General features: G+C 41.7%; 1 protein-coding gene across 1 annotated transcript in view; it reads left to right on the forward strand.

The window, feature by feature from the left end:
• The window catches only part of hs3st1l2 (heparan sulfate (glucosamine) 3-O-sulfotransferase 1-like 2), a 36,014-nt gene that overhangs the window by 13,772 nt on the left and 4,992 nt on the right, over positions 1-17,250 (forward strand). Inside the window, exon 2 of the mRNA XM_074669303.1 lies at positions 16,614-17,050. Within this exon, the coding sequence (XP_074525404.1) occupies positions 16,790-17,050 (261 nt within the window). The 5' untranslated portion in view covers positions 16,614-16,789. The remainder of the gene's footprint in view (positions 1-16,613; positions 17,051-17,250) is intronic.

Here is a 17,250-nt window from a genome sequence, read left to right on the forward strand (position 1 = left end):
GCCTCCATCTGTCAGCCCCCTCGTTCCAGACACACACACACACACACAAACATGAGCGTGACTCTCACACACAGCAAACGACAGAATTAACCCCAAAAAATAAATCGATGGTGCGTGTCACCCCCGGGCTTCTGACCTCGCTGATGTGTCAAAAAGGATGCGCCCAAATCCTCTGACGCTGCACACAAACATTTACACACTCTCACACACTTACACACACTCCATGACAGTTGGGTTAAATCCGCTCTGACGGGTCAGTCTCCTCTCACTGTCAGGCCAAGCTGTCGGGGTCACTGTCACTGTGAGAGAAGCCACATATGTCAGAGTGTATGAGTGTGTGTGTGCATGTGTGTGTGATGGGATGATGGCAGGGAGGAAGGGATGGTGTGAATTAAGCTCAGTGTGTGTGTGTGTGTGTGTGTATCCTGTAAAACAATAACCCCCTTAAGCCTGGTTTATATTTCTGGATTGACTTAACGCCGCACTGAGCTCTACATACTTGTGTGTCAGTGTCTGCATCACTCTGCAGTGCTCCTCCTAAACACTAGTAGGCACTGCAATTTCCATGCAAGTTAAATTGCAAGTTTCTAGTCCTGTTGCACTCTCTGTTTGGAAAATAAGGTGACTCCAAGCAAATTTTTCAGACATATAATGTTAGGTTTAGTATGTGAGCGCACTGTAACCATCCTAGAGAGAAAATGAGAAGAAGCCAAAGGCCAATGTCAGACGTTTATAGTTTATAGTTTCATTTAGCAGATGCTTTTGTCCAGAGCAACATACAACACAAGCAAGAATTTAGACAGGAGGAAAACCTAGTTAGTGCGACATCGTTGCTACAAGTTATTCAGCTGCAGGTGCTGCCATTAAGTGCAGGATTTTTTGTGGGGTGGGTGAGTGGAATAATCAACAAGCCAACAAACCACAATTAATTGCTGCAACAGTATACTTCAATCTTCAACAACATTCAGTAATTAGTGCTGAAAAATCATAAAAGCTGAGTATTTGACCTTCTGACTCATTCTACCCCTGAGGACAAAGAGGAGAAGAGTCAGCTTAAGTGCACAAATGTTCCCTGAAAAGATGAGTCTTCAGACATCTCTTAAAGTAGAAAGGGACACTGCAGATCGTATAAATTTTGGTAATTCATTCCACCAGTTGGGCACAACAGAGGAGAAGAGTCTGGCTAGTGATTTGGAGCCATGCTGGGCTGGGAGCACCAGGCGTCTTTCACAAGCAGAGTGTAGTGGGCAAGAAGGAGTGTAGACCTGGATGAGGGACCACAGGTGGGCAGGAGTCAATCTTGTCAAAGTTTTGTAAGCTTAGAATTTGTTTCAAGCTGCTACTGGAAGCCAGTGAAGCGAGATTAACAGCTGGGTGACGTGTGCTGTGGTAAATACAAAAAACATTGATAACGAACGGACCAATCACAGGGCTTGCAGTCTGCGAGGTTGCCCCACAGGTTTGATGACAATCATTACATATAATCTTAATGTCTTGATTGAAAGCTGAAAATTTCATTTAAAGCGTCTGGTATAATGTTAGTCTACTATCAGCAGTCAAACTCTCAGGCTAGCAGTGTCTGGGTTGAACCAAATATCTTCATTATTTTGCAAGTATGGACATATGGAGATGACATGAGTAACAGCATATGAGCATAAATTAATCAGAGTACACTCATTTGGACTTAAATCCTAATCCATTCATCCATTATTTATAGCGCTCATCCCTTTCGAGGTCATGGAGAGGGGGGTCATTTCCACCAAATGAATGGTCACCAACCTATCATAACAAATACAGCAATCCAGATCTGGACCCAGACGCCGTCCAGTGCAAACCTAAACCTATTGTCAATAGATATCAACACTTCTCAAATTTTAAGACGCAGGTTTTTCTAGTGTTTATGGTGTTGATTTAGCAGACTAGGAATCATAAAGACTAAAGGCTGGGTTTTTCTTTTCTTCATCCATTGGCGTCCCAAACTGCAGGGTACTGCAAGCACATGTCTACCACAATACTTGTAATAGAAGCTGTTTACACCGTTTACCACTTTTTTCGGCAATTTCTCTTCTTTGCCGAGTTAGGCCACAATTTCAACCCAAGAATTGTTCATCACACAGTTATCACGGTCATTTCTGTCTGATGAATCATATAAATATCAGTATTCTTGTACTTTGGACACTAGGAGCTCCTGTTGCATCTCCCTGCAAAAGTAAGAATGTTCATTCTTCTCTTAAAGCAGAAAACCAACATGTCTGATATGCCTTTGCTTAAATACGACATCAACATTAACCGTTTCCTACAGTTTACTTTCATGTTTAGTGACAAATAATATTGTCAACATTCACCGTTGCTTAAATACATTTGACTGGACCTTTATGGATTTCAGTTCAATAACCCCATTATATTACATATGGGCATGGTCTCTGTGACATCACCCTTTTGTTTCTGTTACAACATTTTAAAGCCTCTTTTCTTCAGGGTCCATATTGGAAACATTAGAGTCAGGGGCCGTTTACACGACAACGGTGTTAGAGTTTGATGCAAAAGTTTCGTTGCGGACAGAAACGGCGTTTCAGCCGACCTAAAACGCAAACTTTTGAAAACAGCCTCCAGAGTGGTATTTTTCTGAAACGCTGCCGACACCGTGGCTGTGTAAACAGTCAGCCAGTGTTTTCAGTGGAAATGCTGACATCAAAGTCCGCCTGGCGTGAGTGCATACAACAGGACAACAGTACCGTTGTTACTATCCTCCCAAACTACGGTGTTGTGCTTGTGCTGCTCAATCTGCTGACTGTCTTCATACAAAATGTGCATCTGTTACTCCACTTTTGCACTTAGTATTCCCCAATACACCAAATGATAAGCTCAACTCTACTTTGGTGGAGATCGAAGCTGCTACTGGACAAGACAATTATAGCACTACCTGCAGGCCTGGCATGCTTACTGCAGCGATTTCAGTCCCTCTGAGATTTTTTTCACTGCGTTTTAGCATTTTCAGATGAAACCCTGTCGTGTAAACGGGGCCTCAAACTAGCTTTGTTTGAATTTGGATGGGGTATGAAAGGCGGGGCTTCGGCCTCTTTGCAGACAGCTTCAGGGTCAGTCAATCAGTCATGCTCTAACGCACGTAAAACTTTTACGTTTAATAATTCCAAAATAACAAGCACAGGATGTACCAATAGAGAATTGATACATTTAGACCTAAAACATTTTTGAACCAGGCAGTAAGCATGTTAAATTTTGCTGTTAAAATGTACTTTTTTGAATTGATGTGCATGTGGTTTCCAGTGTTTTTCCAACCAGCCCCTAGTGGACACTTGAAGAACTACAGTTTTTAGCACTTCTGTATTGGCAGCCATTCTTTGCAACATCAGGCTCACAACTTTCTCCCTCTATCTTAGTGACATGTTAGGTTAGGTCACATTATCACACACACAAACACACTTCACACATGCAGACAAAAGTGTGAGTCCAGATATTCGGGCCAACACCCAGTGAAAGTAGAGCAAAATTTACAAACGCTCCCAGCATGCTTTTCTTTTCTGTTCCAGTCTCACACACATGATGTTAATATTCATATATATTAATACAGAAACAGCTTTCTTTTTTATGCACACAGACAGACTCACACACACACACTTTCACACACACACATTCCTTTGATAAGTCTGGATTTCCTAATCAGACTCCCCCTGCGCACTTTGTGATAAAACAACAGCTAAATCCCCACGTCCCCCTGCACACACACACACCCACATACTGCACGCACCACACACACACAATAGTTAGCTTGATACACACATTAAACACACACCAAAGAGGCGTGTGTGATACTGTTGACCCAGATCTTGCAGCGTGCACGTCTGAAGATGCAGAGAGAAAAAGATGAAGGGTGGAGGGGGAGGGGTTTAAGTGTGTGATGGGGGGCATGTGTGTGTTATGCATGTGTGAGTGAATAAGATGATGAGGTAGTGAAAGCCTGGTGGGTGTGGACCGCCGGGCTGCACAGAGAGGGGTTTCTTTTTTTTTTCCAAGAGTCTAATTTGAAAAGCAGCAGGGGGCTGATGGGTAAAAGATGGACAGACATCAGCAAAGGTTGGCGCCAGAGAGAAGAGAGAGGAGCTAAAGACAGAAGCCAACTAATAAAGAAAGGATAAGATGTGGCATGTGGAGCAGAGAGGCTAACCCTCTTCTGTCTGAGGTCTTCAGTTTTGAGGGTCCTTGAAACACTAAATGTCACTCAGGAGTGGGTTCAGAAGACCTCACACTGAATTACAACTTTGAGTTGTAATCGTTTTTAATTTTCCAAGAGTGATATGGATTTGAAAACATGACTCCTCTGCAGATTTCAAAATGACTTTTTATTTGACTGATGATACATTTCTAAAGCTGCCCTTCAACACTTTGAGCGGGAACACTTTTATGACTAAATCAAATGAAAGTGCAAAACATTATCTTTAAAAATCAGAATCAGAAATACTTCATTGATCCCCAAGGAGAAACTGCTTTTTAATTACTGCTGCTCCTGCAAAAAAAAGTGTTATAAAAGAAAGTAAAAAATATAAAATTATAAGATATAAGACATAACAAAATATACAAATATAAAACAGTAGGGAAAAATGGAAACATTACTGTACTTGAAATTGAATAGAACTATAAAATATAAATAGGAGCATTTGCTGAAAATATGGTACTAAAATAGGAACATAAGTAATGGATTATTGCACATATACTTTAGATCTTTATATTGCACAGAAGGTAATTATAGCACCTATTGCTTATAACAGTGAGTCCAGAGTTAAACTAAGAGACACTAAGAGATTACGTTTATTCAGCGAAATAAAACAAGAGTGGTAAGGGTTATGAAAACAGGTTGTCCTTGCACAGTGAAAAGGCTACCAAATTAAGTACCAGGTGAGTACTCCTCCAGGAACTTCATGGTTCCTGTGTCCTATTGTTGCCCGTGTTTCCACCAAGACTTGAAGTGAGGTCTCCACAAACACGGCTCCCCCTGGTGGCTGGCTGCAGTATAGGTTAAAAAATCTGGCTTTCCAGCCATTCCAGATGGGCTGTGGTCAAACTGTACAAAAAAATAATACACCTCGTAGAAATGTTTCTCAGGTCCAATTGTTGTGGTGATTTGAAGATATCATTTGGCCGTCTTGTATTCAAGTCCTCTTTTTTCTGAAAAGTTTCATTTTCATTTGTTATACGAGGTTAAAAACGAGGTTTTACGTAGTGTTTAACGATGATTGACAGATGCCGTTCTCGTGTATTTTTTTGGGGGATTGTAAAATATGTCGGGAGGTAAAGTCAAGAAGTGATTAGACTCTTGAAAGAAAAAATATATATATATTATTTTTGTCACCCAGCTCCACTCAGATTCTCCCAGAATCCCTCATCATCTTTACTGCGCAGAATCTGGCTACAAACTGCTTCAATGGCTGTGCCTGTGGCGGGGGTATTTTGGCTTCAAAACCGTACAATGATAAATAGCGGAGCCACTCTGTCCACTCTATGTACAGTCTATGGTTGCAACACATTTCCAGACCACCAGAGTGCAGAGAGACAATGACAAAGACTCTAAAACAAAAGCTTTCTTTCAACCAGCTGGTCCAGGAACTTTTGATTGTTAAAACACTTCCACATTTTCCTGGGGTCCATTGAGTTTTAAGAGAAAATAAAGGTAATTGCCGAAACACTACCAGACCAGTAGAGGGTGGTAAGATGACAACAAAGGCCTCTCGGTAAAAATCATACCATTGAAGCAGAAGACAGACCGACAGCTTTATAAAGACCACTGTTCATGAGTTATTAAACCAAGTCAACCAGTCATCTTAAAGTATCTTTTCTGCACCATTTCATGAATTTAATCTAGTCTTGCGTCCTCTGAAGTGTTATTTGAACTCTCACATTAACACATCTTGAGTTTTGAAGCCCACCGTCCACAGGTAGATTGGAAAAACTGAATCAACCTAACTTTATGGCAACCTAGCAGGGGCAAAGGAGGAAGGGTTGAGGCAACTTTTGAGCCTCCTTGCAAACAGCTGCAATGTGCAGACCCATAAGTCCAGTCCATCTAGCACAGGGTCATCTTAAAGTGGATGGAGGGAGAAATAAAAACACTTTGGCTGCTCCACTAATCAGAAGTATTTAGCTTGGCAGTTCCTTGGCTTTTAGAACGTACCTACTCAGAGCAGGATCTTTTTATGGGGAGATTACCTTCTCAAGAACCAAACGTAGACCCTGGTTCCTGCTGTCCAAACACACCAGCGAACACACGGACACAGTGCAGCTGGAGTTGATATTGAACCATAGTTTATGTCAAGCAGCAAAGGTGTTATAATGAGACTGGATTAGTGTGTTTACTGGTGTGTTCAATCTAAAATCTTATCAGATCCAGGTGAGACTGAGAGTTTCAAACTAAGAGCCATAGATCAACTATGTTTCGTCTAACTACGCCACCAGCAAAAAAGAAAAAAGAAAGAGAAAAGAGGGCCGAACAAGACATGAGGAGGACTGAATGGAAGAAGAAAACGAAAGAGGACTGAGGGGGTTTTATCTGACTCTCACAGCCTCGCTGATATGACAGGCTTGGCAATCCAAGCCGTTTTACCATGCGACCCCCTACCAGTGACAATCTTCCTTGCTGCTTTACACACACCCTCCTGTAGTGCACACGCACACACACACTAACTGTACCTCGGCTACACAGCCGTCTCCTCCCTCCCTGCCAGCCTCCGTCTCTCTGTACAGGATAATCCTTCCCCCACTCCCCCAAATACCATCGCTCGGTAAAAAGATATTTCCAAGGGTCTGGATCTGGTGCAGCCACATGCTGCTTCCTCGCACAAAGACGAGGGCATCACACACACACACACACACACACAGATGAGAAGAGATACACACACCAAAACTTATAAGACACTGAGACTCTCCCAATATGCAGATGACAGCATCTGCTTTTCACAGATAATTAAACTCCACCATCCTCTTTTTCTCCCCCCTCTCCATCTCTTTCTTTCTTTCCAGCCTGCTAAAGATTCTTGTGTTTGTCAATATGGAGACTTCACACATCATTGACAACCCGGGTGTTGTTGTTGTTGTTTGTTCTTGCTAATGTGAGTCATGAGGAGCCATAAGCGGGGAGAAGAGGGACTCTGAATGAGTCATGTGAGCCTCATTGAGCAGGAAGCTAACTTAGCGCTCATATGGGGCTGATAAAAGAGCCGCCGAGACATTTAACGCTTCCAAGACGACAGCCTTTTTGATTTTTTATCATGGAGAAATCAAAATGCGTGTCAATTTCAAAACATTCGGCATCAAGTAAGAAGAATATAACTTCATAGCAAACTAGTTTTGTGTAAAAGTTGCATTTTAAAGGGGCTGTGAGGAGTTTGAAATGGTCTTGAAAAAGTCTCCCTTCTAGATATATGACTGATTGTAATCCACACTTTCAAATGAGATTGTCAGTGCCAATATTGCTGGTAACAGATTATTTTAAATTGCTACTTCTTAGCTTCCAGTTCGGGTCGACCAGGATCGATGCCACGCCGGCTGACAAAGTTTAGTAGTGAGAAGAGTAAAAACACAGAGATCTGGGTTTTCTCTGCTAAAAAGGATTTCTGTGATTATTTTTGTAGTGATGGTGGACACTGGAGCCTAACTGTCAGACAGAAAAAGGACAAAAGAGCAGATGAAAGCTAAATAGAAGAGTGATGGAGCCCAAGCTAAAGGCTAATTAGCCTTTCGCTTGAGCTGTATCACTCTATAACACAGGGGCTAAACTGTGATAATGTTAATTCCAACCCACAGTCAGCAGTTATTCTGCAGTGGTCTGTTCAAACTTGAGAGTCTATGAATAAAATGAAGAGTGAGGTTACATTAGCTCTGATTGGGAGATGATTGACAGGACATAGCTAACCAGGATTCACTAACGTTACACATTACGGACACGTTTTGGAGCACCAGGCTGTCAGCTGTGCTAAACATAAACAGCTACTAAACTACTTACAAACTGACAGTGTTTACTTGTTATGTAAGCCTACAGATACGTTGGAGTACGGGGCTTACGATGTAGGCTACTATAACGTTTGCTTGATGTCACGTTTCAAACCGTAGCACTGCGTAACTGTACTGATAAATACCTTACCTTGGCGCGTTGTAACCGATAAAAGTTGTGTTGCACAAAGACAAGTTGTTTCGATTCGATCTCCATTTAATAACAAAACTAGAAAAGCACTCAGAGAGCGCAGACCTCCGCCAAGCATATTGTGATTGTTATGCAACACTTTAGTCCTACTTTAATGTTATACTCCCTTTCCGCAGACTGTCTGCAACAATTTGGTGTTAGTTGCAGGTTTGTACCATAATCTGTTTCCTGACTGTTGAAAATTACAATGACCCAGTACATATTTCATATTCTGGATCTTAGTATCCAGAATATTGCCAGGATCTGATCATACTTTTACATCTGTCAGAAATTATGGAGACCTTGTCTTGTATTGTTGTGCAAAGCAATCTGACCATTTAAGGTGGAGTTATATACACATATGGTGAAAACAGCCCTATCTCACAATGATAAAGAATCCTTTAAAAAAAAAAAAATCCTAGATCCAGACGGTGATCCAGATCACCTCCAAAATTTAATCACTTCTTCCTTATCCCATTTTGAACATTTCCTGAAAATTTTACCAGGTTCTGTATGTTAGTTTTTGAGTTATGTTGTTCACAGAAAAACAGACAAACTCTCCCAAAGACATAACTTCCTTGGTGGTGGTGGTAACAAAGACGCGTCCCATTAAAAGTAATTTACGACAGTGTGAGGAGACTCCGGGCCACAAGGTGGCGAGGGTGCGCAATTCAAACAGATCCTCCTCATAGCATCTTTAATGTACACAGAATTACTCAGTTACACTTTTTTTAAAGTTGAACTCTTCAAACAACATTTAAGAAAGTTTAAGAAAATGTGTTTTTACACTCCAGGAATTCTTTAAAATTGCAGTAAAGGTATAGAAGTCAAATGAGGGACCAGACATTTTTCAGCAGAGACGTTTCTCATTTTTGAAGCCTGTCTTATTTTCATTTCATCAAGATTAAAAGTTCATCCAGTCAAAAACATTCCAGGGCAGAAAGGTGAGCTTGTGTTTTATTTATGAGGAGCTGAGGGGATGCTGCAGGGCATCCCCATTAGCAGGGTGCGCAGGGTTTGTTAGCGGAGCCACATAAACAAGGATGGGTTCCAAGAGAAAGAGTCAGGAGCAGGCTGAGGGAACAGTGAACAAAGGTGAGGGTGAAAGAGGACAAGGAAAGGTGAGAGGGAGGAAAGAAGGAGACAGAGGAAGGTCATGAGGTGAGCTGGAAGCAAAGCGAGGTGACAGTGGGGGGATAAAACCAGCGAACAGAGGAGTCACAAGGGACTCACGCAGCCACTTAACACAAGGCATGTGTCTCACTGTGCAACACACACATCTACACACATCTACACACACCTCCCAAAAGATCTCTCTTTGTCACTCTCCCTCCCAACCCACCCACACCGAGCCCACAGTTCCCACTTAAAACAAAAATGATGACTGTGGATGCTCTTAGCGTGTCTCTCTGAGTGCACACAGGCAGAGTTCACATGTTCAGACATCTGGGTCAAAAATGTTTGATGTAAAAGCAGAAAATTTGCAGATACGGCTGTTTACGAGTTGTTTTTTCGTTTCACTGTCAGGCTCAGATCGTGGCTTTAATCCCCAGACATCTCAGGCTGCCTAATTCATCACATTTTTACCACTAATACAGTAAGAACACTCACAATAAACACATCAAACACCTGAATTCATTTCCATAAATAAGAAAAAATCTCTTTATGTAAATTAGAAAGCTTCCTCAACATGCGTATGTGGGTTTTAACTGTTGGATGGAGGCCTGTGTATGAGCTTTTCACTTTCAGGTAGATGAAACGAGGAGATCAAGGCTTTTGTTGTTTGCAATAACAATGTTTTTTTTATCGATTTCTCATCACTTAGCGTAATCAAACATCCTTGTTCCATCATCACAGACTGATGAAACCAAACCTCACCTGTCCCTCAGGTGTCTCTTGATCCCAGATGATCAGTGGTCAGTTTTCAGCAGTTTTACATACTGCATAAACATCAGCAAACTCTGCTTCTAAACATGGAAAATGTTCTCCATTAGGGGGTGATGTGGAGAAAATATGTCTGGATGTTTTAATGGCAGGATCAGGATCTGGATTTTATCAGGATTGGTTTTCTATTTTGACCTGCAAACAATATTTTTACAATATATTTATCCTGTACCAATTCTTGTCTTTTATGCAGCATTGCATAGTTTCAATCCAGTCGTGTCCTCTAATGTGTTTTTTTTAAACTCTCATATTTTCACATCATGATAAATGCATTAATTTCAAGACGTCAGCTGTAAGAGTTGTTGAGTGTCTGCAGAATGTACAGAGCTTTAGCTTTATACAAGTAGCCTATGTACAGCACACATGCTCTTTATTGGGACTTTACTAGATTTATACTTGGAACATGGTTAGTTTTAGTGCCATATTAACACATTGTACGATTCAAACTGGGGGCTGACTGAAAATGGACTTGGGCCGGTCTTTAGACATGCCTGTAGCTGAGATAATCCATGGACGCAGTCTCTGTGGTGTCTCCCCTCTGTTTCTGAAGCAAAGTTTCAAAGCCCATTGTCCACAGGTGACATTAAGGATAGGTATCAAATTAGGTACTTTTAGGTACCGCCCAAATTTCATCTGTAGTTTCAAGTACCGATTCACATGCAATCAAATGGTACAATGTTTAGGTGCCTGAACGCAACCTTGTGACTGTGAGAAAGTGGAACAGTAGGCAATTGTCCATGCTGGACATGAATACGGCATTTCATGTTTATATGCTTGGAAATAAATATGTTAAATTATAAAACTTTAAGATTTTATTATCAAACAAATTAATGTTTATCTCCACTTGAACACTCACAAAAGAACCAAAAATTGGGACCATTGAATACCGATACCAATTGCCAGATACCGGGCATTGGTACCGCATCCTGTCAAATGTGAAAAGTATCCATCCCTTGGTGACATTAAAAATACTGACTGAACCTAACTTTTGGGCGACCCAGCAGGGGTAAAGGAGGTGGAGTTGAGGTAACTTTTGAGCCTCCTGGATAACAGCTACAATGTACCGACCTATAAGTCCAGTCCATCTATGCATCCATTTTCTTGACCATTAATCCAGCTCAGGGTCACTAGTGGCTGGAGCCTTTCCCAGCTGTCTTAGGACACTGTCACACTGGCAAACCGTGCCTTGCTTAAGTACACTTCAGCCCTAAAGCACATTTGGAATGGCCAGTGTGACCGCAACTGTGCCGTGCTTGAGCACGATTGACTTCTCTGCTTTGGCACGCTTCGTAGAGGTGGGCTTCAGCACGGTTTACTTCGTGCATGAGCACAAGCATGGGGACAGTATGTGTGGTCCATGACGTATGATCACCACAAGCGCATGTCTCAACCATTGTTTTAAAAAAAGTGGGGTTGTTAGAGGGCTGTGTCGGGCAAAAATGACTCACTGTAAGTCCAAAAGTCTCTATAGTTGTAGCAATGCACAGAGAGCATTGCTACAACATTTTGCTGACTGGTGCATGTAAACAGACGCTTCATGATGACATAGGCAAGGAAAGGTAAATGCAGGTACACCCTGGATTGGTCGTCAGTCAATCGCAGGGCTGACACAGAGACAACCTTTCCTCTACACACTCCTACTGATAATTCATCAGACAAAACCTGATGAGCATGTTTTGGACTGTGAAAGAAAGCAAAAGTACCTGGAAAGAACCCAAACATTGAAGAACATGCAAACTCCACACAGGAAGATCCACCAGAGGAACTGGGAGTCGAACTGGAGACCTTCTTCCTGTGAGGCTGCAGTGCTAACCGATGCACCACCATGTAGCCCTAAATTCCGTCTCCCACCCTAATTATACTTAAAAATGCGAACTCGCACCCTTGATGTCCTGAAAACTCCAAAACATTATATGTCTTTTCGCGGCCTAAAATAAAACCAAAGCCAAAAACTCCAAACAGCAGTCATAGTAAATGGTTCTTCACCACTAAGTCCGGTTCTGCTTGAGACTTCTGCCTGTTAAAGGAAGTTTTCTAGGAGCTCTTTCGTGATGACTTAATGAAGGGTCTCTCTTGGAGTTGATTTTAAGTTTGCATAAAATACCTACAAACAATACATGATGGGATGGGATCTCAACAATAAGGGCATGAAAAACATGAACTCAGAGGAGCACGACACAGGCAGTAATTACTGTTATCCTCAAAGCACTCTTTAAATACACAGATGTAGTTTATAATCTATTTTCCCCAAGTCTGGTTATCTCTGAGGGGGAAAACAGAGCCGCTGTAATGTATGATTGACTCTGCATCTGTTTTTTGAAGTCTGGTTGCATTGTGTACAAAAGGATGATGCAAAACTGCAAAAACAAAAACTTTCTGTCACACTGGAGGTCCATAATTACCGTACTGTTTCTGGTGTCAACTGTGCAATTACACAAATCCTGCTGATCTATCAGTGCTCTCACAAAACCTCCAACACATTCCTTTGCTTATGAGCACTTAGAACAGGTCAGAGCCTGAACTGAAATCCACGGACCAAACAGAGTAGGTAGTAAAAATGAGTCAACAAGCAGCATGAGGAATGTGAGCTGCGTTTCTGATTGGTTGACCAGTTATCCTGTAATTATGAGCTTCACCTTAAACTCTCCAGACCGCACAGTCAGTGAGACCTGTGGGGGCGAGAATAACTGCGTGAAAGTCCTGTTTTATTTTGAAAGGATTGAAAATAAGTCAGGTTTTCTATGTCAGAGGTGAACAAGCTTTATTTCAGGAGCTTTTTTGTTAGATTTGTTTTGCTCCTCAGTAATTAAAACAAAAAAGCCCTAGGCCTTTTTCGCACACAAAACCTTCCTCATCACACACAGAAGATGGGTTGAGGGAAGGAGAGAAGAGTCTCTTGAACAAATGTCAGTGAAGTGAACATCCACCACCTCCAATAACAAACAGAAAACCCTGACGCACAACTCCACATCCAAGCATCTCCAATCAACAAGGGAGGGTAAAGATTGCAGCATTGATGACGACAATGTCGCCAAGCCAGGGGACGGTACAGCCGTGCTCCCTGAAGGTGTAATTAGCACTCACATGCAACAGGAACAAGATTAAAGCATGTTCTCGTCTGAAGAAGAGGATTGTAACTTCAGTTAATAACTTGTCTTCCTCATTACCCGGCTTCTTGCTTAAGATACTATCACAGTTTCAGAAAACATTGATTATCTGCCTGTTGTAGTTTGACCAATCAGAATGAATCATCTTACACACCTAGCAAAGCAGTCAGGTAAGGACAGAGATGCATCTAATCGAGAAAAAGAATGAGTCAAAGTAACTTCAACTAAGGATCCAATACAATCGTGAAGTTGGCAGTTATGTTTTTAATAAAAGGTGTAAAAAAATCTTTCTTTGCATGTCAAGGAGGGATTACATCTGAGATGCTCGAATGAAAACACAAGGGAACCACAGGAAGCAGAAGATAAACAACAAAGAACACTGGAAACAAAACACAAGAAAGAAACACTGATCCAAGAACACAAGGGAGGAAACACAAAGACTGAATACACACCAGGTAATGAGCAACAGGTGCAGACAGGACAGACACAGGTGAAACTGTCAAAGTGGAGGAAACAAAAGAGCAGGAAGTGAAACTAAACCAAACAGAGGGAGGAGGGTCTACAAAATGAGACAATCACAAAAAGAAATCAACCCACAAGAAGAAAAATAAGTTATTTTTGACCATGTCAGCGTGGAACATCTGGGGATTTTGCTTGGCTTTGTACAGTCATCATGATACTGAGTTTGCCGTATTAATTTGTGTCTGACTTATCAGAAAAATGAGATGCGAAAACCAGCAACTTGAAAACTTGGGCAATCTCGTTAGTCATCTACATGTGACTGTAAGAGCTGGTATCGAACCGCCAAACTTCCAATTGCAGAGACAACCCACTCTCCCTCCAGCCTGTTGAACTGTGGATGACACCAAGTGTATCTGCCTTCAGGAGTCGCCCTTCATCACATGTAGATTTTGATCAGGACTTCAGACAGTACTGTGGAATTTAAAAAAAGCACACTGAAACCAGTAAAACAGAGAGTCTCTTCTTAAACAACCTCAGGTCAGTGATCACCCTGAGGAGCTGACGGGAGCTGTGGTGAAGCAGATGATCAACTTCACACACAAGGGGATCTGAGCCTTACTCAAAAACAAAGAATAAGTCCATGGACTTTATCCCCACCCAGACTCAACAATGTTTGTGCCGTCTGAGGGTGACAAGGCCACAGCTATTGCCGTGAGACGGCCTCGAAGAGTTCTGATCCAGAGACAAGTTCACAGGAGAAAGATGTCAGATGGGAGGGGGCAGAGCATCTGTCTGCATACCATCCAGGAGAGAAGGGCGCTTATCAGCCTATCAAGGGAGCCGAAAGAGAGATGAAGATTGTTTGGGTCAGGCAGACACACTGAAGAAGATTCCCAGTCCCAACTGGTCAACTCTGTGGCGTGCCAAATGACCTAATTTGGTGACTCATTGCAGCCAAGCTGAGCTGTGAACTTCTCCAAGTTGTTATACATCCTGCGAAGAAGTCAAGGAATCACATCCTGTCTGCAATTACTTTCGCATATTGCTGGAGTCTGAGTGTTGACAGCCCTGCACAAACCCTTAGTGACGGGCAGCTTACCCAAAAGTGCTGCCTGCGTCTTTTTAAGTTTGCGATACAACAGGAAACCGCCAGCTCCAAACAGCAGAAAACCTGTTATCATAAAACCAAATATGTAGAAATCTTCAACATCCTCAACAGAATCGACAAGCATACTGTCCTCCAAGTATACCAGTTGATCGTACACCCAAACGGGGCAGGCGGGCTCCACTTTGCCCAGTTTCCTTCTTGCAAAAATTTGATCAATTGCGTTAAGAGACCAGCTGATCAAATCCATGGTTTTATGTTTTGGATAGGATACAAACTGAGGCTCTGATAGTTCAGACGGAGACAGACCAAGAGCGAGCAGGGCAGATAGGGAGGAGAAAATAATTTAGCAGGGCTAAAGAGACTCAGACCATATCTGTGTTTTCTGTTTCTTGTTTTCTTGTTTGTTCAGCTGATAAGCTCATTTTAAGTGATAAATTATACTTTAAGATTTAATTAAACATTAAACGGGCAGTTTATGTTGTTATGGGGAATAATATGTTGTATGGAGAGTAAATGACAAAAATATAATGTGACTGTCAGAAACTGATTCCATGTCTAAAGAAAATATAGTATATTATCAAACTATTAACAATGCAATTAGCAATCATAAAGTACAAAATTTATTATTTTTATGATATTTGGTGTAGTTTGCTGGTTCCTTACATGACTAAGTTTTCAAATTTAATGGTCTTGTGTGCTCAGTTTGGCTTGAAAGTAAGAATTTGTGAAGTTTTCAAAGTAAACATTCTGTTTTATTGTTGTAAGTTCCAATACAATGTCCGCACAGCCCGAGCTATTTACAAACGGTAAAGATGTCTATTTGTAAAAGGAGTGTTTTTTTTCCCCCCATTTTCTCACTTTGGTTTCAATCAGAAAAATTGAAAATGTGCATTCGTTTAGATAAAAGTAATACCTGCTTGTTATATTTCAAGTGGTAAAAATACAAGTCCTACCTCTAAAAATGAAAATAGCCAATCTTCATTTAGGATTTTGGGGAAGCAGCCAATCAGAATACAGGGAGAGGAGGGCAGTGGCACCTCTGGTCACTCTCCTGCTCAATATACTTCATTGTTTTTAAAATCTCCCCCTAATGGTCACTAGAGGAACTACAGCTGCTTTGGCCGCATCAGCAGACTGGGACTGCTCTGGACTAAATGTAAAGACTCTAAATCTGACTAAATACAGATTTAAAACACAAAGACACACTGCACCATTCAGTGTGTCCTCTTTACTGAAAAACAGGATGGTAGTGCTCCATAGGGAGACCCCCATAACCTCGTAACAACATTAATTTTCAATGCACCCTCTCCCTGTCTGCTTTAGATGTAGATTAATATTTCAGTGTCTTCCAGTTCCATAATCACATCACGGCTCTATACTCTGAGCTGAAACCAGCTCTGCAGGGACAGGGACTTTATAAAACGGCGCACTAGGGTACAGAGTCGTCTCAGAAGTATGGAATCATGAAACAGACGGGCTGATGGCGTCAAAGAAAAAACAATTAACAGGAGTTTAACTCCTGTTAGACACATTAAGCACAGTGATCTTATTATATTATGAGCCAAGACATTTCTACTGATGCTGTTAAAAGTGTGGATGAGATAGTTGAGAACAGATGAATGAAAACTGAAAAAAGTGCTTTTTATGTCTTAATTTGAACACTTAATTTCTAACTTACATCTGACAAAGATTAAAGGTTACCTTGTATGTTTGTTAATTAAACTTTGTCAATTTGAAACTGATTTCTTCTGTATATTTCTGACCACACTGACTGAGGGTTACTGTGTTTCTGGGTTCACAGGTCGTCCAGGTGAAGAGCTCCCCCCTGAGGCCGCCTGCTGACTGATAACGAGCACAACTCTGTAAACAACCAGGAGCTTCATGAGTGTGTGCACATAACCTCCGCCCCACCTCTGTGTGTGTGTGTGTGTGTTTGTGTGTGTGTGTGTGTGTGTGTGTGAGTGTGTGAGTGGCACCATGCTGTGGACAGTGCTACTCGCGCTGCTGGTGCTTCTCCTGCTGCAGACTCAGCTGTCTGTGTGCTTAAGAGAATTACGCAGTGGGGGCTCCAGCCAGAATGCACACTCCTCTTCATCATCATCCTCCTCATCCTCCTCTTACAACACCACCCAGCAGCGGCTTCCCGGAGCTATCATCATTGGGGTGAGGAAAGGAGGAACCAGGGCTCTTCTAGAGATGCTCAACCTGCACCCCGACGTGGAGGTGGCCAAAGCTGAGGTAAAAGAACAGTGTCACCTTTTAAATCGTACGTCATAGGCGTTAAAACGAGGAGATCTGGGCTCAACTCAACTTTTGAGACAACTTTACTGATGTCTTTCCATCTCCCGATACTTAACCCCTTTTTTGCCAAAAAAAAATTTCAGAGTTGTAAGGCATATAATTTTATTCATTTTATTTATTAACTTGGTTTTTCCATT

This window comes from Halichoeres trimaculatus, unplaced genomic scaffold, assembly GCF_033239565.1.
Source record: "Halichoeres trimaculatus isolate MK-OKI-2021-1 unplaced genomic scaffold, fHalTri1.1 fHalTri1_scaffold_5, whole genome shotgun sequence".
NCBI lineage: Eukaryota > Metazoa > Chordata > Actinopteri > Labriformes > Labridae > Halichoeres > Halichoeres trimaculatus.